The sequence below is a fragment of the Carcharhinus amblyrhynchos genome, chromosome 4 (genome assembly GCF_965287045.1).
Source record: "Carcharhinus amblyrhynchos chromosome 4, sCarAmb.v2.hapA, whole genome shotgun sequence".
NCBI lineage: Eukaryota > Metazoa > Chordata > Chondrichthyes > Carcharhiniformes > Carcharhinidae > Carcharhinus > Carcharhinus amblyrhynchos.
In genome coordinates this window covers 115,325,806-115,348,954 of record NC_137327.1, presented here as the reverse complement: position 1 = coordinate 115,348,954, position 23,149 = coordinate 115,325,806, and the positions used below count along the sequence as shown (strand labels likewise).

The 23,149-nt window shown below is 46.9% G+C and overlaps 1 protein-coding gene across 1 annotated transcript in view; it reads right to left on the bottom strand.

Moving 5' to 3' along the window:
• Positions 1 to 20,922, bottom strand: part of slc9a6a (solute carrier family 9 member A6a) — a 48,109-nt gene extending 27,187 nt beyond the window's left edge. The window contains exons 1-7 of the mRNA XM_080187775.1: positions 20,542 to 20,922; positions 17,259 to 17,458; positions 16,805 to 16,882; positions 16,123 to 16,199; positions 14,243 to 14,355; positions 9,925 to 10,030; positions 2,526 to 2,667 (exon numbers count right to left, since the gene is read on the bottom strand). Coding sequence (XP_080043901.1) covers positions 2,526 to 2,667; positions 9,925 to 10,030; positions 14,243 to 14,355; positions 16,123 to 16,199; positions 16,805 to 16,882; positions 17,259 to 17,458; positions 20,542 to 20,719 — 894 coding nt within the window. The 5' untranslated portion in view covers positions 20,720 to 20,922. The remainder of the gene's footprint in view (positions 1 to 2,525; positions 2,668 to 9,924; positions 10,031 to 14,242; positions 14,356 to 16,122; positions 16,200 to 16,804; positions 16,883 to 17,258; positions 17,459 to 20,541) is intronic.
• Between the last annotated feature and the right edge of the window lie 2,227 nt (positions 20,923 to 23,149).

The following is a 23,149-nucleotide window of genomic DNA, read 5'->3' as shown; positions in this document are numbered from 1 at the left end:
ACAGGGAGTGGGACACACCCAGGGACCCCAGACAGGGAGTGGGACACACCCAGGGACCCCAGACAGGGAGTGGGACACACCCAGGGACCCCAGACAGGGGGTGGGACACACCCAGGGATCACTCCAGGATCTCAGGCAGGATTCTGGGTTCTACACAGTGTACATTTCTAGTCACCCTGCTTCCCCGACACACATTTTGCTGAAGGGGTCTCGGTGTATGGTTTAAATGTTTTGTTTCTTTGTCTCTAAATATGTTAGTTTTTTTCCCAAGGCTCAACCCAGAATTGACTGCTCACCGAGGCTTTGAACCAAGAGGGAAGCATTCCCTCAATACTGACCCTCTGACAGTGCGGCACTCTCTCAGTACTGTCCCTCTGACAGTACGGCACTCCCTCAGTACTGACCCTCTGACAGTGCGGCACTCCCTCAGCACTGACCCTCTGACAGTGCGCCAGTCTGTCAGTCCTGACCCTTGACAGCGCAGCACTCCCTCAGTACTGTCTGCGATTGCCATTCTAGCTTTCCTGGATTATAAGAGTGACTAGACTAAAAGCACCTAATTGATGGTAATGAACTTTGTGGTTATTCTCAATCAGTGACAGGAGCGATTCAATTTTTATCTGCTCCAACCCCTGAATGAGGCTGTTACTGGCAGAGCACTGGTACAGATCTGAGTGTATTCATTGGATGATGCAGGATATTGTTCGCTGTCTTTCTAGTGAGCTGGACCCAGTGGAGGCAGTGAGGAACGGGTAAGAACAGGGAGAAACTGAAGGTACGATCTAAGGAGATCCATCAAAGATGCCAAAAGACAATACCAGACCAAGTTAGAGTCCCAGGCTAGCCACACTGACCCCGCTGACTATGGCAAGATCTGCAAGATATAACATGCAAGGTGAAGGCATGTAAAATCGCCAGCTCCAACGCACCCTCCCTAATGAGCTCACTGCATTCTACGCCTGTTTTGAACAAGAGGTCATCGAGAGAATGCCTTCCACCCTGGAAACCCTGGATGAATCTGTATCTGGGGTCACTACTGCAGACGTCAGAGCAGCTTTCTCAAAGGTCAACCCATAGAAAGCAACTGGCCCGGATGGGGTGCCGGGGCATACATTCAAATCCTGCATGGATCAGCTGGTGGAGGTATTCGCAGATATCTTTAACCTCTCTTTACAACAATCTGAGCTCCCTATCTGCTTCAAGACGACGACCATCATCCAGGTACCTAAGAAAAACCAAGCAGCGTGCCATAATGACTATTAGCCAGTAGCTCTGACATCCATCATTATGAAGTGCTTTGAAAGGTTAGTCATGGCACCTATCAATTCCAACCTCCCAGATTGCCTGGATCCACTACAGTTTGCCTACCGCTGCAACAGGTCTACAGCAGACACCATCTCCCTGGCCCTGCACTCAACCCTGGAACATCTAGATAACAAGGACACCTATGTCAGAGTCCAATACTATTATTCCCACGAAACTCATCTCCAAACTCTGTGGCCTGGACCTCAGCGGCTGGATCCTGAACTTTTTAACTCGCTGACCACAATCAGTAAGGATAAGCAACAACACCTCCTCCATGATCATCCTCAACACCGGTGCCCCACAAGGCTGTGTTCTCAGTCCCCTCCTATACTCCTTATACACCTGTGACCATGCAGCCAAACTCCCCTCTAATTCAATTTTCAAGTTTGCTGATGACACCACTGTAGTGGGTCGAATCCCAAACAATGACAAGACAGACTACGGGAATGAGATAAAGAATCTGGTAAACCTGTGACAACATTAATCATTCCCTCAATGTCAACAAAATGAAGGAGATTGACATTGACTTCAGGAAGCGTAAAGGAAAACATGCGCTTGTCTACATCAAAGATGAAGTGAAAAGAGTTGAGAGTTTTAAGTTTTTAGGTGTCCAGATCACCAAGAACCTGTCCTGGTCCCCCGATGCTGACACTGTCCCACCAATGCCTCCACTTTCTCAGAAGACTGAGGAAATTTGGCATGTCAGCTATGACTCTCACCAACTTTTACAGATGCACCACAGAAAGCATTCTTTCAGTTTGGAATGGCTCCGGCTCCGCAGAAGACCACAAGGAACTACAAAAGGTTGCATACGTAGCCCAATCCATCACGCAAACCAGCCTCCCATCCATTGATTCTGTCTACGTTTCTCGTTGCCTCGGCAAAGCAGCCAGCATAATTAAGGTCACCACACACCCCGGACATTCTCTCTTCCACCTTCTTCCTTCAGGAAAAAGATACAAAAGTCTGAGGTCATGTACCAACTAACTCAAGGACTGCTTCTTCCCTGCTGTTGTCAGAATTTTGAATGGACTTACCTTGCATTAAGTTGATCTTTCTCTACACCCTAGTTATGACTGTAACATTACATTCTGCACTCTCTTGTTTCCTTCTCTATGAACAGTATGTTTTGTCTGTATCGCATGCAAAAAAAAATACTTTTCACTGCATGTTAATACATGTGATTATAATAAATCAAATCAAATCAAGATAAAGGATATCAGTGCAGTCACCACTCCTGTGGCTGATCCGAGTGCAAACGATCCACTGAAAATTCCCAGAAACAATCCAAATGACTTGAACATTGCAGACACGTCAAAATTGTGAGAACCAACCCCCACAGGCTGATATGCCACAATCGACCTAAAAACAGAAATTCCAGTTAGTGATCAGACACCAAAACCCAACCGAAAACTAGAGAAGGTTCAGATCAACACACTGCCCCAAACCATCAAAAAACACTTCGCAGTTTCTGTCACAGTTCCTCTAACCGTGTGGGGGGAGATAGTCATCATTCTTGGGGGGGGTGTTGGTGATGGTGGTTAGTGTTTATAGGTACCCTCGTCGAGAGTTCACTTTGTCACCCACACAGAAACCAGAAACAACAGGAGGGGTGGCGCGAGTGCTGGGGGCTTTTGTGGGGGCTGCCGTTGAATCAGTGACCAAGTTGCCACTGAGATATCCAGGATTTAAGATCAATCTGGAACCAAGCTCTGGAGTGGGGGAGGAAGGGTGTCGAGGAAGGGGGTTGCGGGGAGGTGTGGAAAATAGAAGGTACGTCTGCAAGAATTAAAAGTTGTGCCATCAGCCTGCATAACCCCCAGCTTCATCCCACCCTGGAATTATTTTCAAAGATGAGGGATGGGGGCAGGATGGCTGGTGACAGGATGGATCTAACCAGACTCATTCAGGAATTCCCAAGGATCCTGGTAAAATGCAGCAGCCTATAGATATCCACAGGGTGTGGTCTGGCTGAAAAGAATCATTTTCATTTGAATCTGGAAGTTGTAGAGAGCAGTGTTGTCTCTCACTTACCCACTTTGCCATCCGACTGCTGTTTTTCAGTCGTAAAGCCCACTTACTGTTCTTTATCAGATAGCCAGAGCATACTACGCCCCCCTCCACCACCTCCCAGACAGTATTCACAGAAAATCCCATCGCATAATTATTTCCCACACTGTGTTACTTTGTCTCCCTGATGACAGCGAGTTCCTACCCTACTGACGAGGATGAGGTGATATGAAAAACTGCCCAGCACAGCTGGAGCAATGTCGTTCCTAAATAGACCTGGGAGCACTGTCAGAATCACCAATCCCAGAGGGAGCCATTCAGCCCACCAATCTCGATCCTGATAGTTGAACAGCTCAGTTTGTGATGGACCCCTTTAGTTAGACACTGGTTCCAATATTCCCTAAACATTTATCAGTTCTAAAAAAATCACAAAAGTTTAACAAGATGACTCTATGAGCAAGGGCTAATTTTCAAACACAGGACACAGCAGGAGATCATTATTTGCAAATCACATCATCTATATTTAGGAATTGTCAATTGAAACCAACTCCAAAAGGAATGGTCAGTTAGAGATGGTCACAAGGTTTGATCCAAGTTTTTGATGAGTGAGATTTGCAGAATTTGAAGATTATCCCATGGATAAATACTGAGATTGCACCAACCACACACCAAAACCTTTAAAAAAACTCATGGGATAATTCATTATTCCATACATAAGAACATAAGAAATAGGAGCAGGAGTAGGTCATCTAGCCCTCCGAGCCTGCCCCACCATTCAGTAAGATCATGGCTGATCTGAAGTGGATCAGTTCCACTATCCTGCCTGCTCCCCATAACCCTTAATTCCCTTGTCTGTCAGAAACCCATCTACCCATGACTTAAACATATTCAACGAGGTAGCCTCCACCACTTCAACGGGCAGAGAATTCCAGAGATTCATCACACTTTGAGTGAAGAAGTTCCTCCTCAACTCTGTTCTAAACTGCCTCCCCCTTATTTTGAGGCTGTGCTCTCTAGTTCTGGTTTCCTTTCTAAGTGGAAATAATCTCTCTACCTCTACCCTATCTAGCCCCTTCATTATCTTGTAAGTCTCTATAAGGTCCCCCCTCAGCCTTCTAAACTCCAACCAGTACAGGCCCAGTCTATTTAATCTCTCCTCATAAGCTAACCCCCTCATCTCCAGTATCAGCCTGGTGAATCTTCTCTGTACTCCCTCCAAGGCCAGTATATCCTTTCGCAAATAAGAGGACCAAAACTGCACACAGTACTCCAGCTGCGGCCTCACCAGTACCCTGTACAGTTGCAGCAAGACCTCCCTGCTTTTATATTCTATCCCCCTCTCTATAAAGGCCAACATTCCATTCGCTTTCTTGATCACCTGCTGCACCTGCAGACTGGGTTTTTGCCATTCGTGCACAAGGACCCCCAGGTCCCTCTGCACTGTAGCATGCTGCAGCTTTTCACCCTTTAAATAATAATCCCTCCTACTATTATTTCTGCCAAAGTAGATAACCTCACATATGCTAACATTATACTCCATCTGCCAGGTCCTCGCCCACTCGCTCAGCCTATCCAGATCTCTCTGCAGACTTTCCACACCCTCCACGCAATTTGCTTTTCCACTCATCTTCGTGTCATCAGCAGATTTCGTCACCCTACACTCACCCCCCTCCTCCAGATCGTCTATGTATATGGTAAACAGTTGAGGCCCCAGCACCGATCCCTGCGGCACTCCACTAGTCACCAACTGCCAACCAGAAAAGCACCCATTGATTCCAACTATACATTGGTTAATGACCCCCTGAACTTTTGCACCGTGTGATGTCTCAGTCCGAATTTGAGTGGAGCATTCGGAATACTTCTGCTGTTATTCTAGGAGAGAAGGTGCAGGCACAATGGGCCAAATGGCCTCCCTCTGTGCTGTAACAATCCTGTGATCTGGTTTTTGCACCAAGTTCAGATCCTGGGTTCACCAAGAAAAGCTCATTATTGTTCCTGCTGAACCACACCCTCACATCCCAGAGCAGGATCAGGGAGCCAGCTCCCCGGCTCACAGTGTCATAGAGGTTTACAGCACGGAAACAGGCCCTTCAGCCCAACCTGTCCATGGTATTGGATGGAAGGTAATAGAAACAGAGGACTAATCAATCTCTGGAATTCAAATTAAATTTAAGCCACAATGTAGCTAAATCTTAACTCAATCTTCAAAGAGTTGAGGGTCTGGGTTAGCAGTTGGTGTCTTTGTAGAGAATCTTTACCTGAACAGGTAATATATGGGGTACATTTACACTAGGACACAAGTACAAATCCCAACTTACTGAGCTCCCAGTACTAACCGAGATAAACCCATTCCAGGTATGGAATATAGCACAAATTCACAAAGAGAATGCATGCAAATGATTCAGATTTTAAAAAAAAACAGGATAACTGCAGTTTCAAAATCCCCCATGGCAATTTCCATGACATATATTCATATTTTGAATGTCTCTGTACAAATATAACTTGTTTGTCTATGTGAATAACATGTCTCCAATTAATGTCATGTACGCAAATACATGTGAGCAGATATTACACTTAGTATACAAATATTCTGTATTTATGCATGTAAATATGATGTATGATTTCTATTATACGGGCATGTGCAAATATTGCATCTGTCGGTGATCGCTACATCTGCATGGTTTGTGTCTGCAATTATGTATTCATGAGATTATGATATATTCATGTATTCCAATTTGACATATTTATGCACGCAATTAATACATAATCAGAGGTATGAATATATTGCATATTCAAGTATGCAAATATTATGTATTCTTCTATGCAAATACTACCAAGAGTTCACACAATCAAATTTTATTCCACAACGCAGAGTGGGTTTTTCATGCAGATACATGACTTTACTCCAACCCTGTTGCATTTGGCAGCCGAGTCTCAATGGATTCACGAAGTTGCTGTTTCCCAAAACAATTAAGAATTCTGTGAATAGATGGTCTGAGTGTGAATGTTCTGTTGAAATATTGAGAGTTAAAGTAATTTGATGAAAGGTAGATATTACTTGCACAGGGACTTTAATAAAACCCGTGTTACTAACTTCACCAACACAAGCCATGGGTGATTAATGAGTTTGTGTTGCGGCCTTCCCGGATTGTGATGCCCTGGTCGTTCACACACACACACAACTAACATTGTACAGTTTCTTTTATTAGTGTCACAAGTAGGCTGACATTAACACTGCAATGAAGTTACTGTGAAAATCCCCTACAAACCTAGGAGCAAAGGCAACGTCCACACCGATACTCCCAAAGCAGCCGAACCTTTCCTCGTTCAGTCTGTCCAAACCGGCAGGCTATCCAGAGGAAACAGGGACAGTAAAATAGGACCATTCGGCCCTTCGATCCTGCTCCACCAGTCAATATGATCACGGCTGATCTGATAGTAAGCTCAAACCCACATTCCTGCTGACCCACCCATAACCTTTTACCTCCTGCTTACTATGATAATTCCCCAAGACCAGCCTCCATCACCTAAGGCCTTTTTATTATAACACCAGAATGGGCCTTTGGCTCGCAGCAAGTCAAATCTCCGAGGATTTACAGAATACTGGCTCAGAGTAAACCAACGGCTTTTAACTCCGCTGCCCCTCACTCCCTGTCAGATGGGCCGCCCCTCACTCAGTAAGGGAGTTTGCACTCCACGAAGCCCACAAGGAAATCTATTGATGATTCCCCCATGGCCTCAGACAGCACTAAAACATCCCTCCCCCTTTAGGACCCCACCGCGAGAAGGTCCTCTCTGTCGGTTGGCAGCCAGTCTGAGGTCCGAAGGTGGGGCTGGGCCTAGTGGTGTGAACAAAATGGGGAGCCTTTGTTTCCAGAGGGAGTGTCGCAGGTTGACTGACACAGGCTCCTCTTGGGTTCTGCTTCAGCCACGATGCCAGCTTCCAGTCTGTGTCCTCCTCTTCTGGAGGGGCTAACACAGGCCGGCTTTAAGCTGCGGGCAGACACTGGAACGAGCATCTCAATGGCCGGTGAGACCTGCTTGGGCAGGGGCTCTGAAGCTCTGAGATGGTCCAGCTATTTTACAATGTTGCCCTGGCCTTTAACCTTGTAAGTAACTGGGCCTGTTTTCTCCCAGGACCTAACTGGGACTATCTTCAAAGTTCCTTATATGAACCAGATCATCTGTTTTCAATGTTCATTTGGTCCTTGCGGAATGGTGATTATTTTTCTGGTTTTCTTATTGGGACTCCACACTCCCTCCCTCGTACTCTCTCTTCCACCTCAAGGTTTTTTGTGGAGTTTGCACGTTCTCCCCGTGTCTGCATGGGTTTCCTCTGGACGCTCTGTTTTCCACCCACACGCCAAAGATGTGTGGGTTGGGTGGATTGGCCAGGCTAAATTGCTCCAACGTCCCAAAGTGCGTGGTTTAGACATAGAAATCCACGTCTCTTCCTCTCCACCTCATAGACAGAATTCAAAGGAAGGACGGATATCTCTATCTCCGGAGCCCACTCAGTCGCAGGGGGTTGGGGGGCAGGTTGGAATGGGGGAGAGGGAAGAGTAACATTCCTCTTTTCATAAAACCATATTGACTCAGCTTAATCATCTTGTCATTTGCTAAATTTTCTATTAGCATTTTATTAATCTATCCATTTACCCGACCTCTCATGCAGCACCTACCCCACACGTGACAGTCTGCAGATCCCGCATTGGACTCTCAACCATCTCAGAACCCATCTACCTGGAGGGAAAGTGAGTCACCCCACCATTCTGAAAGACTGTCTCGAAGGAGCAGAATACTCTTCAAGGACCTTTGCTAAACACTGGAGCCCTTCCTGTTTAGGACTCTGTGTAGTGGAATGTAAGAGCAGGAGGGGCCCTCAAACTGATACATGAGAGAATAATCAGATCTGGGCTATGGATGTGATGGGATTGATGGGCATATTAGACTTCAGTGGTTCTTTAGTTGGGTTTTAATGCAGGAAGTGGGATGACTTAAGCACCGGGAAATGCTGTGACTTTTCAATTCTGGGGACAGGGTTCAAATCTATTCTGGACGAGAGGGGAATTTCACAGTAACTTCATTGCAATGTGAATGTAAACCGTATTGTGACTAATAAATAAACTTTACTTTCTCTCTGTTAGCCTGATGCGAGATGCCAACTCTGACAATATAAACCTGGCAGGCAGTTTCAGCAGATGTTGCTGGGGTGGGTACAGAACCCACTGGCCTGAAGCTACTTGGATCTTGGTGTGACTGAGGCTGTGGGGATAGGTGTCTAAACCAGCGCAGTGGAACACTGAAACTGGCAGCATCCCAGTCCTCAGCTCAAAACACCATGAAAACTGAGAAACAGGAAACTGCAAAGTCCGCATTTCACAAGGAAAAGGAAAAGCGCAACATGAGGAGATGAAGGTGGCAAAGTGGATACAAAACTGACTCAGACATAGAAGACAGAGGGTAGCAGTGGAAGGGTGTGTTTCTGAATAGAGGGCTGTGACAAGTGGTGTTCCTCAGAGATCAGGGCTGGGACCTTTGCTGTTTGTAACATATAGAAATAATTTGGAGAAAAATGTAACTGGTTTGATTAGCAAGTTTGCAGACGACACAAAGGTTGGTGGATTTACGGATAGTGAGGAGGTCCATCAGAGGATACAGCAGGATATAGATCGGTAGGACTTGGTCGGAGAGATGGCAGATGGAGTTTAATCCGGACAAATGTGAGGTAATGCATTTTGGATGGTCTAATACCAATAGGAAATATACAGTAAATGGCAGAACCTTTAAGATTACTGATTGCCAGAGGGATCTGGGTGTATAGGTACGCAGGTCACTGAGTGGCAATGCAGGTAGAGAAGGCAGTCAAGAAAGGATACAGCATGCTTGCCTTTATCAGCTGGGGCACTGAGTTTAAAAATTGGCAAGTCATGTTGCAGTTTTATAGAAACTCAGTTAGGCCACACTTGGAATATAGTGTTCAATTCTGGTTGCCACACTACCAGAAGGATGTGGAGGCTTTGGAGAGAATACAGAAAAGATTTACCAAGATATTGCCTGGCATAGAGAGCATTAGTTATGAGGAGAGGTTGGTGAAACTTGGTTTCTTCTCACCGGAACGATGGAAGTTAAGGGACAACCTGATAGAAGTCTACAAGATTATGAGGGGCATGAACAGAGTTGATAATCAGAAGCTTTCTCCCCAAGATGGAATTACTCGGGGGCGTAGGTTTAAGGTGCGAGGGGCAAGGTTTAAAGGAGATGTATGAGGCAAGTTTTTTTTTTACACAGGGGGTGGTGGGTGCCTGGAACTCGCTGCCGGGGAAGGAAATGGAAGCAGATGTGATGGTGAATTTTAAGGGGCACCAGGACAAATAGATGAATAGGATGGGAATAGAGGGATATGGTCCCTGGAAGGCTAGGGGATTTTAGTTCAGTCAGATAGCATGGTCGGTGCAGGCTTGGAGGGCTGAAGGACCTGTTCCTGTGCTGTAATTTTCTTTGTTCTTTGAATGAAGTTGTGGCTGTCAGCGAGGATGCATCTGGTGACATGTTAATTACCAACTGACCAAGTTTCTCTTGTTCAATAATCAGGACTTGAAAACTTACGAAGACAGGACAATGGCAACCGCATCATTCAGGACACTTTCTCCAAACAGCAGGGCGTACAGATCCACATCAGCTTGTAGTTCATTAAATATTGCAAGCACAGTCACTGTAAGAGAATGGATTTCATTAATAAAACCCACAATGCTGGCTCTCTACATACATTAGGGTGGCACTGCTGCCTCACAGCACCAGGGACCTGGGTTCAATTCCAGTCTTGGGTGTCTGTGTGGAGTTTGCATGTTCTCCCTGTGGGTTTCCTCCGGGTGCTCCAGTTTCCTCCCACAGTCCAAAGGTGTGCAGGTTAGTTTGACTGGCCATCTTAAATGCAAGTCAGATATAGGTTCTTTACTCAGAGAGTAATAAGAGCGTGGAATGCCCCGCCTGCAACAGTAGTGGATTCGCCAACATTAAGAGCATTAAATGGTCATTAGATGAACATATGGATGATATTGGAATAGCGTAGGTTAGTTGGGCTTTAGATTGGTTTCACAGGTTGACGCAACATCGAGGGCCGAAGGGCCTGCACCGCGCTGTAATGATGTTCTATGTTCTACTTTAAATCTATGTCCCTTAGTCACTGACCTTTCTGCTGAAGTAAATAGGCTGTCCCACTCTACCCAGGACCCTCACATTTTTGTACATCTCAATCAATACTCTCCTCAGCCTGTTCTGTTCAACAACCAGTCCCAACTAACCCAACCCAGTCCTGGCCACACGTGCATAAATCTCCTCTGGAGCTTCTTTACGTAAGTTTATTTATTAGTCACAAATAAGGCTAACATTGATACTGCAATGATGTTACTGTGAAAATCTCCTAGTTGCCTCACTCTGGCGCCTGTTCAGGTACACAGAGTGAGAATTTAGCATGGCCAATGCATCAAAGGGTGGTGAATCTCTGGAATTCTCTGCCCATTGAAGTGGTGGAGGCTGCCTCGTTAAATATTTTTAAGATGCGGGTTGATGGGTTTTTGATGAGAGAGGGGATTAAGGGTTATGGGGAGAGGGCGGGAATGTGGAACTGAGCCACGACAGATCAGCCATGATCTTATTGAATGGCGGGGCAGGCTCGAAGGGCTAGTTGGCCTACTCCTGCTCCTATTTCTTATGTTCTTATTATGTTCTAACCAGCATGTCTTTCAGACTGTGGGAGGAAACCCATGCAGACATGGGGAAAATGTGCAAACTCCATACAGACAGTGACCCAAGCCAGGGATTGAAGCTGGGTCTCTGGCACTGTGAGGCATCAGTGCTAACCACTGTGCCACCTCTAATGCAATTAAATCCTTTCTGTCATGAGGTGACCAGCACTGCACACAACACTCAAGTTGTAACTATCTGGTATTTAATACAGTTCCAGCACCACTTCTCTGTTCTTACATTCGACACATGATGTGGAGTTGCCGGCGTTGGACTGGGGTAGGCGCAGTAAGTAGTCTCACAACACCAGGTTAAAATGAACTCAGCTGATAAAAGGGCAGCGCTCCAAAAGTGCTACCAAATAAACCTATAGGACTTTAACCTGATGTTGTGAGACTACTTACTATATTCTACACCTTAGCTAATAAATGAAAGGATTCCCTATGACTTCTTAACCATCGTATCAAGCTGTCCTGTAACCTTCAGGGGTCTGTGGACGTTCATCCCAAGGTCTCTCACTTCCTCTACCCCTCTCATTATCCTCCCACTTGTTGTCTAATCCTTTGCCTCGATTGATCCCAAATGCAGCTCCTCAATTTCTTCAGGTTGAATTCCATTCCAGGACACAAATATTTTCCTCGCCTACAGCAATTTTCCTATCGACTATGTAGACAAATTTTTGTGCTGTCTGCAAATTTCCTGATCATTCCCCCTATGTCCAAATTGTTAAGAAATACCACAAAAGGTATGTGTCCTAGTACTGTGTGGTGCAGAACCCTTCCATGGAAACAGCCTTCTGGTTCCAAAAGCATCCATCAACAATTACTCTTTGAAAGATAGAAACATAGAAGAAAGCATCAGGAGGAGGCCATTCAGCCCTTTGAGCCTGCTCCACCATTCATTACCATCATGGCTGACTCAATTGCCTAATCCTGCTTTTTAGAACATAGAACAGTTCAGCACAGTAGAGGCCCTTCAGCCCTTGATGTTGTGCTGAGCTGCGTCCAAACCCTAGATCAAGCTATCCCACTCCCTATCATTCTGGAGTGCTCCATGTGCCTATCCAATAACCGCCTGAAAGTTCCTAAAATGTCTGACTCCACTATCACAGCAGGCAGTGTATTCCACACCCCAGCCACTCTCTGAGTAAAGAATCTACCTCGGACATCCCTCCTATATCTTCCATCATGAACCTTTTCCCTATAACCTTTGATACCATTTGCCCCAAGTGCTATATCCAGCTACCTCTTGAATACATTCAATGTTTTGGCATCAACCACTTCCTGTGGTAATGAATTCCACAGGCTCACCATTCTTTAGTTGAAGAAATGTCTCCTCACCTCCGTCCTAAATGGTCCACCCCTGAATCCTTGGACTTCCTTTCCTGCACTGAGCTAATGCTGTGTGCAGCTTGCTACATCTTCCTGGATTCCCTAGGTTTTTTTTTTAAACCGATCTGCAATGTGAGACATTAACTTTCCTCCACCAATCAGAAGTCACAATAACAAAACATTGCTCAGGCCCCCAGCACCCTCCTGGCACCTGAGTCACCACTGCCTCCACCACAAAGAACCAGACAATATCCCTGAGGCAGAGGCTCAGAATGGCCATTTTACAACTGAACACAATCCCATTCAGCCCACTGTGTCCATATTGGCTCATTGAAAGATCTTTCCAATTAATCCCAACTGCCCCCAGTTCTTTCCCAACTGTCCTGCATGTTTTTCCTTTTTAAATATTTATCCAATTTTCTTTTGAAAGCTCCTACCAAATTTGTTTTCAACGCGCTCTCAGGCAGTGCCTTCCAGATCACAACTCACCATGTTAAAAAACATTTCCCTCAGCTGCCCAGCTCTTTATTCATATTTTCAATCTCCCTAAAGACATTCCTGCCACTGAAAACTGTTCCACCTTATTCCGAGTTTCCCAAACTGTGGAACTCTGGGTTTGCGGTGAGCGTGTTGAGGAATGTTGCTGATGTCCAACATTGGAAAGATGCTGTGAAGATGCTTCTCCAATCAGAGACTGGTTTCTCCTTCAATCAGGGAGACGCTGGCCTCTCAGCGGACAGCAAGAAAGGTCCAGTAAAGGTGAGAGTGAGGAAGAGAGAGGCTGGTGGGGTCAGGTCATGGGGGCACGAAGGCAAGTGATGTGCGTGTGGGAGTGAGAGTATGCGAGGTGGACACTGTGTGGGCGAGACTGTGTGTGATAAAATCCTGGAACACCCTCCCTCACAGCACTGTGGATGCAGCTCTGCCACGTGGACCGCATCGGTTCAAAGAAGCAGCTCACCACTGCTGCTTCCTAGGATGTAGCCACTAAAGACCTTAGACATACAAAGGGTTGTGAATGCAGCCCAGACCATCGTGAAAATAACCTCTCGCTTCAGGAAGGGAGGGAGGCAGGAAAGAGGGAATTGAAGGCCAGTTCGGTTGACCTCTGTCGTGGGAAGGTGCAGGAGTCAGACAGAGGTTATAGCTGGACACACAGACAAGCTGAAGGTGATTGGGAAGAGTGAGCTTGGTTTCACGAAGGTGATTGGTGCTGACACCACCTTGCTGCAAGAGATTTCAGCTGGAGTTTGGGGAAAGGGGGAAGGGTGTCCCTTCTTCTCTCTGATTGGTGAGGAGGATTGGTGAGTACTTCTTTGCTTTAAAATGAAGGGGAGGGTCCCACACAGACTTTTTGTAAAGTTTTGTGGACATTCACAAATATCCCAGGGAGAAGGGAACTTGCGCCTGGTCTACATGTGACCCCGCTCCCAGCAGCCAGTCTGTGGAACAGAATCGGATTTAGCAGCGAGGATAATGCTGATCCAGAGACTGTCCACAGCTCAGAATAAATGCTCAAAACGGTACCGGCATTATTCCAGAGACAGCTGATTGGTGGAGTAATGAAATGTCATCACCCTCCCTCCCACCTTCCCTCCATTCCCTCTGTCCTCCTACACTCCTCCCTCCATTCCCTCTGTCCTCCTACACTCCTCCCTCCCTCCCTCTGTCCTCCTACACTCCTCCCTCCCTCCCTCCCTCTCCCCCACTCCCTCCCTCCCTCCCTCTCACTCCCTCCCTCTCCCCCACTCCCTCCCTCTCCCCCACTCCACCATCTCAGACACTCCTCCCTCCCTCTCACCCTGTTCTGGTTTGAGATCTCTGCTAGCTGATAGGCCAGTTTGACGTACCTGGGTCAGTCGCAGAAATAAAAGCCCCGAAGAGCAGGCAGTCTGTGAAATAAAAGTCCCCATTCAACTGGCCAATCAGAGCCATCAGCTTGACACAGCCATACATAATCAGCCTATCGAGAGAGAGAAGGGAGAGAATTCATTCCGAGCTGTGATTGGACATTTTTATTTACCGTTTCGTGTCAGTTTGTGTGAAGCAGCGTGAATCCAGATCCCAGCTGGTCTATTGCTGGGATCTTGCAGCTCCAGCCAATCATACACACCTTAACAACAGATTCCAAATCCGCAACCCCACCCCGCCCCTTCAACCTGAGACTGTGTCCCCATATTTCAGATTCCCCAACCAATGGAAACAATGTCTCAGCCTCCACCCCATTTTCTTCCAAATCATTTATATATATATATATATTGCAAACAGCAAAAGGTCCCAGTCCTGATCCCTGAGGAATACCACTAGTCACAACCCTCCATTCAAAAACACATTCTCCCTCTGTCTTCTATGACTGAGCCAGTTTTGTATCCAACTTGCCAGCTCACCTCTGATCCTATGCGACTTCACCTTCTGCACCAGTTTGCCATGAGGGACCTTGTCAAAGGCCTTAATGAAGTCCATGTAGACAACATCCACTGCCCCACCCTCATCAATCATTTTTGTCACTTCCTCAAAAAACTCAATCAAGTTAGTGAGACACCACCACCCCTTCACAAAACCATGCTGCCTCTTGCTAATATACCACTTATTGCCAAGCGAGAGCAAATCTTGTCTCGAAGAATCCTCTCCAATAATTTTCCTACCACTAATGTTAGGCTCACCAGACTGTAATAACCTGGATTATTCTTGCTACCCTTCTAAGTTTAAGACGCGAGGGGCAGGTTTAAAGGAGATGTACAAAGCAGGTTTTTCTTACATTGGGTGGGTGGGTGCCTGGAACTCACTGTCAGGGGACGTTGTGGAAGCAGATACGATACTGACATTTAAGGGGTGTCTTGACAAATACATGAATAGGATGGGAAAGGAAGGATAGGTCCCCGGATGGGTAGGGGGTTTTAATTCAGTCGAACAACGTGGTTGGTGCAGGCTTGGCGGGCCTAAGGGCCTGTACCCGTGCTGTAACTTTGTGTTCTTTATCTCCTTTCTTAAATGTGGAGACCAAAACTGCACACACTATTTCACATGTGGTCCCACCAAAACCCAAATCACATTAACTCCCTTTCTAAAAAGGCCAAAGTATCAGAATAAGGAAGTCTTATTAAAGTTATATGAACTTTAGATTTATTTTTTTCGCCATCCCTTTGCAATTTTTTATTGGTACATCTTAGTACTTTGTTTCTAATCAATTAAGTCCAGTCATGGTCCCCACATGAGGGACAAACAGGATCCAAGCTGACAGGATGAGGCATTGCAGCCCTTCTCGGGCTTCATCTTTGCCAAGAGGACAAAGTGGCTTTGAAAAATTGCATCAGGTAAAGTCTGGATTTTCCCTCACTGGTTTCCCTGATCTTTTACTCGACCCAAGCTCAGAGGAACCACCTTCGCAGGTGTCAGCACAGCTCCCATGCAATGGCCTAGCCCAATTCAGGCCATCATTCCATATGCCTTCCTAATTATTTGCTATACCCATGAACATTCTGTCGATGTTGTGATAGGAGTGTGAAAATATAATTCCTCAACTTTTAATTCATTTAGTGACTGGACGATTTTTTTTTGGAAGTAACTGAATCCAGGAATTTTGTATAACGGGCCCTTAACCCACCTGCCCTCTGCTGGTCAGTAATATTAACAACAGATAAACCGCAGCTAAACTCCAACCATTGTCACCATGAATTTTGAGGAAAGTTCACTGTCTGAACAGAATCAGGAACGTGTTGGTAATACTCACCCAATCACAATACAGGAAATGACAGTCCCAATAAAAGCATACGCCAAAATGGAGCCCAAGTTCCGGAAGAAATGTCGCTGAAAACACACAAAGTGATAAATTTCCCAACATGCAAACTCCAAACTAATCTCCAGGGGAAGAATTTAAATCTAAGGGTCTTGGTTAATAAGGGGATGAGGAGTTTATGGGGAAAAAGCAAGAGAAAGGTGATGAGAAAACTATTGGCCATAATTGAATGGTGGTCTCATTTTGTTCCTATGTCTTATAGTCCCCAGAAATATTAACAATAAGATATCAGTAAAATATCCCCATTCCAAATAGCTGTGTAAACGTGGACATTCTCAATGTTATGAACCCAATGAAAAACTCCGTTCTTTGGGATCCACTACCTTCCTGATTTTCCCAGTCCACGATTATTGTAATATTGCTTTTTTATTTGTCTTTTCTATCTCCTGATTTATTTTCTGCCCCACATCCTGACTACCGCTAGGGGGCCTGTACCTGACTCCCATCCCACAACTTACCTTTGCGATTCCTCAACTTTACCCACAGAGATTCTACTCAGTCTGACCCTCTCTCAATTCTTGCTATTGATTTAGAAATTCATTCTGATATTTAACTAAAATACAGAAACGTACATCAGTTGCACTCATGAAAAATCAGAGAGTAGAATTTGACTCACTCGTTTCAGACTGTAACCAGCATAAAATATAATCGGAGGGAGCAGAATGTTAAAGAACACTTCTGGGTCAAAGGTCACCTGTGCATCAAAGCAGAAGCAATGGTAGAATTATCAAAAACTAGAGCGGGTAAAGAGGTAAACCCCAGGCCTCACTCACACCCTCTACACCCCCTCCATTACTCCCACCCCTTCCCTAACCCCTCCACTCCCTCTGCCCCTCTCCCCTCCCCACCCCCTGCATTACCCACACCCCTTCCTCCCCACTGAAACATCTGCCACCCACCCCAATGCTCCACCTCCCCAACTCCCTGCCCCGAGATTCCACCCATCCACCTCCCATTCTCTCCACTCCCACCCCATCACATGCTATCCACACTCTTTGCCTCTTTCCCCCAGTCTCTCAGCCTGTCCCCCTGAATTCTCCACCAGTGAGTGAAATCAGAAATACATTTACCTTTTGCAGCATCTCATTGTCGTGTACATTATTAATGTCCTTGGGGCTGATTTCACTCCTCATCGTGTATTCATAAAACTTCCCACTGACATTAATTAATAAAGTTGCAGGACTGTCTTCGAGCTCACAGCTCAGGGTCACATTATTGACGTCCGTGGGAACATGGATCCCATATCGGAGAACAACTCCAGCCAGGAGGCCTAAACAACAGGCAGAGAGATATTAGAACTCTAAACGACAGGCAGAGAGACACCAGAACCCTAAACGACAGGCAGAGAGACACCAGAACCCTAAACGACAGGCAGAGAGACACCAGAACCCTAAACGACAGGCAGAGAGACACCAGAACCCTAAACGACAGGCAGAGATATTAGAACCCTGAACGACAGGCAGGGAGGCGCCAGAACCCTAAACGACAGGTAGGGAGGCGCCAGAACCCTAAACGACAGGCAGGGAGGCGCCAGAACCCTAAACGACAGGCAGAGAGACGCCAGAACCCTAAACAACAGGCAGAGAGACATTAGAGCCCTAAACGACAGGCAGAGAGACATTAGAGCCCTAAACGACAGGCAGAGAGACATTAGAACCCTAAACGACAGGCAGAGAGACATTAGAACCCTAAATGACAGGCAGAGAGACATTAGAACCCTAAACGACAGGCAGAGAGACGCCAGAACCCTAAACGACAGGCAGAGATATTAGAACCCTAAACGACAGGCAGGGAGATATTAGAACCCTAAACGACAGGCAGGGAGATATTAGAACCCTAAACGACAGGCAGGGAGATATTAGAACCCTAAATGACAGGCAGGGAGATATTAGAACCCTAAACGACAGGCAGGGAGATATTAGAACCCTAAATGACAGGCAGGGAGATATTAGAACCCTAAACGACAGGCAGGGAGATATTAGAACCCTAAACGACAGGCAGAGAGATATTAGAACCCTAAACGACAGGCAGGGAGATATTAGAACCCTAAATGACAGGCAGGGAGATATTAGAACCCTAAACGACAGGCAGGGTGGCGCCAGAACCCTAAACGACAGGCAGGGAGACATCAGAACCCTTTGGCAGTCCTTTACCAAGCTGTACCTTTGTTTTGCCCATTCACACACTCTGATCACTTAATGGCCACTTTTAGCACCTTCTCAGCCTTCTGCATTTACACTCTCTTTGTCCAATTCCACAACCCCCATCCTCAGAGTATTAATCTTGTCTGATTTTCTTTCCTCCCAGCTCTGACCAAGGGTCACCCAGACTCAAAACGTTGGCTCTATTCTCTCTCCACAGATGCTGTCAGATCTGCTGAGATTTTCCAGCATTTTCTGTTTTTGTTACAAATGGACATAGATGGGTTTAGTGAGTGGGTAAAAATCCATCAAATGGAGAATAATGTGGGCAAATGTGAAAATGCCCATTTTGGCAGGAAGAATAAAACAGAAACGTCTTATCCAAATGGTGAGAGGTTACACGACTTTGAGGTGCAGAGGGATCTGGATGCCCCAGTGCACAAATCACAAAAGGCTGGTAGCAGGTACAGCAAATAGATAGGAAAAGTAATTGAATGTTGATGTTTATCGTGAGGAAATCAATTACAGAAATAGGGAGGTTATGCTTCAGTTGTACAGGATACTGGTGAGACTGTATCTGCAGAACTGTATTGGTTTCCTGATTTAAGGAAGGATGCAAATATATTAAATATTGCAGTATTGTATGTGTCCGTACCTGTGTTAAGGGTTGCAGCATCTTGTGTGGTTGCTGGGAACACATTCTAGCTGTTGTCTTATCAGAATAATTCTGGGCCCTTTCTCTGCTGCAGTGAACACAACCTCCCTAAAAGTGTTTAAGAGTTACGTAAACAAGGTAATCCACACATATTTTGCGATATAGATGCTGTTCGAACAATGATTCAATGTCTGTGTCACCTTTACCTGGGGCCTCAGAAAGCTGCAATGTCGGAATGCTGATTACCGATCAGTAAACAAAGGGAGTTTTGTGAAGTGTCTAAAAATAACAAGTTATAAATAGAAAATACACAGAGAACAAGTGGGTCAGGGGGAGTGGAAAGTTTGGAGGGAGGGGTTGGGGGAGTTTGGAGGGGTAGATGGGGGAGAGAGTGATTGGGAGAGGGTGGTTGGGGTGGGAGTTTGGGGTTAGAGGCTGGGAATTTCCTTACTATACACCATGGTCAGTCCAATCTCACTGGTGGGGGGTGGGCAGGTTGGGTAGAGATCTTACCGTACACCATGGCCCATCTGCTCTGTTGGAGGGTAGGTTGGGGAATTTGTGAGGGGGTGGGGTGGTGAGGGGGGAGTTCAGGGACAGAGTTGGGAGCGTTTGGGGCTGGGATTGGGGTCTCCTTATTGTACATCATGGCCAGTCCGCTCTTATGGGGAGATAGGGGGGAGGGGGGAGGGGGGAGGGGGTTGGAGGGGGGAGGGGGTCAGAGGGGGAAGGTTGGGGCGGAGGTCTCCTTATCGTATACCATTGCCAGTCTGCACTTATGGGGAGGTATGTTGGGAAGTTTGGGGGGGACGAGTTTGAGGAGGTTGGAGGGGATCAGAGGGGGAGGGGGAGGGGGAGGGGGAGGGGGAGGGGATCAGAGGGGGAGGGGGAGGGGATCAGAGGGGGAGGGGGAGGGGATCAGAGGGGGAGGGGGAGGGGGAGGGGATCAGAGGGGGAGGGGGAGGGGATCGGGGGGGGGAGGGGATCAGAGGGGGAGGGGGGAGGGGATCAGAGGGGGAGGGGGGAGGGGATCAGAGGGGGAGGGGGGAGGGGATCAGAGGGGGAGGGGGGAGGGGATCAGAGGGGGAGGGGGGAGGGGATCAGAGGGGGAGGGGATCAGAGGGGGAGGGGGGAGGGGATCAGAGGGGGAGGGGGGGAAGAGAGGGGGTCGGAGGCAGAGGGTTGGAGGGGGTCGGAGGCAGAGGGTTGGAGGGGGTCGGAGGCAGAGGGTTGGAGGGGGTCGGAGGCAGAGGGTTGGAGGGGGTCGGAGGCAGAGGGTTGGAGGGGGTCGGAGGCAGAGGGTTGGAGGGGGTCGGAGGCAGAGGGTTGGAGGGGGTCGGAGGCAGAGGGTTGGAGGGGGTCGGAGGCAGAGGGTTGGAGGGGGTCGGAGGCAGAGGGTTGGAGGGGGTCGGAAGGGGAGGGACAGACGGGGAGAGGGGGTTAGAGGGGGAGGGGGAGAGGGTCGGAGGGGGAGGGGGGAGGAAGGAGGGGGAGGGGGGGGTGGTGCGGGAAGAGAGAGAGGAGGTTGGGGGGGGGTGAGGGTGGGGATCTCCTTACCGTACACCATGGCCAGTCCGCTCTCATGCAGGAAGCGGAAGCGGCGATGTTTAAAGAGCCAGATGCTGAGGATGGTGAGGGTCAGCAGGAGGATGAAGAGCAGCAGGTTGGCGCTGTCCTGCCGGTGACTCTCCTCCGCCTCCTTCTCCGACATGATGTCCTCCATGGCCCCGGGCATAGGCTCAGCACAGCCCAGCCTCAGTAACGCTGTCCCGGCCTCACACACCGCTCCCGAGCCCGGGCTAAACCCGCTCCCAGCGCAGCATCCCGGAGCCCGGAGCCCAGACAGAGACCCGGAGAGAGACCGGGAGCGACACGGGGAGAGAGAGAGAGACACACACACACACACAGAGACAGACAGCACCGACACCAAACCCAGACACAGAGTCAGCGCCAGGCAACACAGCCCGAACCCAACACTAATACAGCCAGAGAGGCAGCACTGAGCAACTCAAACCCAAACCCAACTCCAATAGGCTCCAATTTATTACACTTGATCCCACAGGCTTTCCTTAATCTTGTCTGGAGGGATGGATAGTATCTTTCCAGGCTGAGTCCTTAGATGGCTGGGCCGTCGTAAGGAGAGACTAAAGTCAATTAGGGTTATATTCGCTGGAGTTTAGAAGGGTGAGGGGTTCTCATAGAAACTTATAAAATTCCAACAGGGTTAGACAGGGTAGATTCAGAATGTTCCTGATGGTGGGGGAGTCTAGAACTAGGGGTCATAGTTTGAGGATAAGGGGTAAATCTTGTAGACCAGAGGTGAAGAGAAATTTCTTAAGTCAGAGGAAGGTGAATGTGTAGAATTCACTACCACAGAATATAGTTGCAGTCAAAATGTTGTCTGATTTCAAGAAGAAATTAAATATAACTCTTAGAGCTAAAGGGATCAAGGGATATGGGGGAAGGCAGGATCAGGATATTGAATCTGATGATCACCATGATCGTAAGGAATGGTTGAGAAGGCTCAAAGGGCTGAACGGCCTACTCGTGCTATTATTTTCTATGTTTTTTTTCCCCAGATATCTTGACAATTCTTTTTCTGGTTGGTGGGGTCTCCTTTGTGCTGAAGTGTGTTAAACTTTCCAGTTGATGGGGCCTGAGTGGCACTTCCAGTCTGGCTGGAGAGAGTGAAGTTTATTTTGTGGTGACCCCAAGCTTGTTGATTCTTCTTCTATCCTGTTCCCCAGACCTAGAATACCTGATGCTAAAATGCTGCCCCTATTACCTTCCACATGAGTTCACCTCTGTTATCCTGAAAGCAATTTACATCCCACACCATGCTGACGTGAAGATTGCACTGGACAAAATATACATCACTACAAATAGTCTTGAGACGAAACATCCTGAGGCCTTGTTCATCGTGGTAGGGGACTTCAATTAGGCCAAGCTCAAGAGTGTACTTCCCAATTTGCCACCAACACGTTTCACCAGAGACCCAAACATCTTAGACCACTGCTGCACAAATATCAAACATGCCTACCGCTCTATTGCCCAATCACACTTTGGCAAATCAGACCACAAAGCTGTGCTCCTGCTTCTCTTTGCAGCAATCTGAGGTCCCTATCTGCTTCAAGAAGACGACCATCATTCTGGTACCAAAGAAAAGGCAAGCACGACTATCGGCCTGTGGCTCTGACATCCATCATTATGAAGTGCTTTGAAAGGTTAGTCATGGCATGAATCAATTCTAGCCTACCTGGATCCACCACAGTTTGCCTACCATTGCAATAGATCCACAGCAGATGCCATCTCCCTGGTCTTACACTCAACCTTGGAACACTTAAATAACAAAGGCACCTACATCAAACTCCTAATTATTGACTACAGCTCAGCTTTCAACACTCAGGACCCCAAACACCCCAGGCACCTCTCTTCTACCTTCTTCCGTCAGGAAAAAGATACAAAAGTCTGAGGTCAGGTACTAACCGACTTGAGAAAGCTATTTACCTGCTGCCATCAGATTTTTGAATGTACCTACCTGGCATTAAGTTGATCTTTCCCTACACCTTAGCTATAACTTAACATTACATTTTGGATTCTCTCCTTTCCTTCTCTATAAATGGAATAGTTTGTCTATATAGCGTGCAAGAAAAACACTTTTCACTGTAAAGTAATACATGTGACAATAATAAATCAAATCTAAAATACACATTGACTGCAATGGTTCAAAAAGGCCACTCACTACCACATCCTCAAGGACAAATAGGGATAGACAATCCAATTACATTCAAGTCACAGAATTGTTATGGTGTAGAAGGGGGCCATTTGGCTCACTGTGTCTGCACCAATGGTTCAAATGAGCACCATATCCTGAACGTTCTCTAAATCCACATACGTTGTTTTTATTCAAATATTCCTCAATTGAAACTGCATTCACCACACTTCCAGGCAGTGCATCCTAGATCCAAACCACTTGCTGGGTGAAAATGTTTTCTCAAAAAACATTCGTTAATTTTGCAAATAACTTTAAATCTGTGCCCTCTTGTTCCTAAGCCTTTTGAGTGGCAAGTTTCTCCCTATCAACTCTGTTCAGCTGCCTCATGATTTTGAATATCTCTATCAAATCCCCTCCTGGAGTGACGTCCAGAACTGCACATAATCCCCT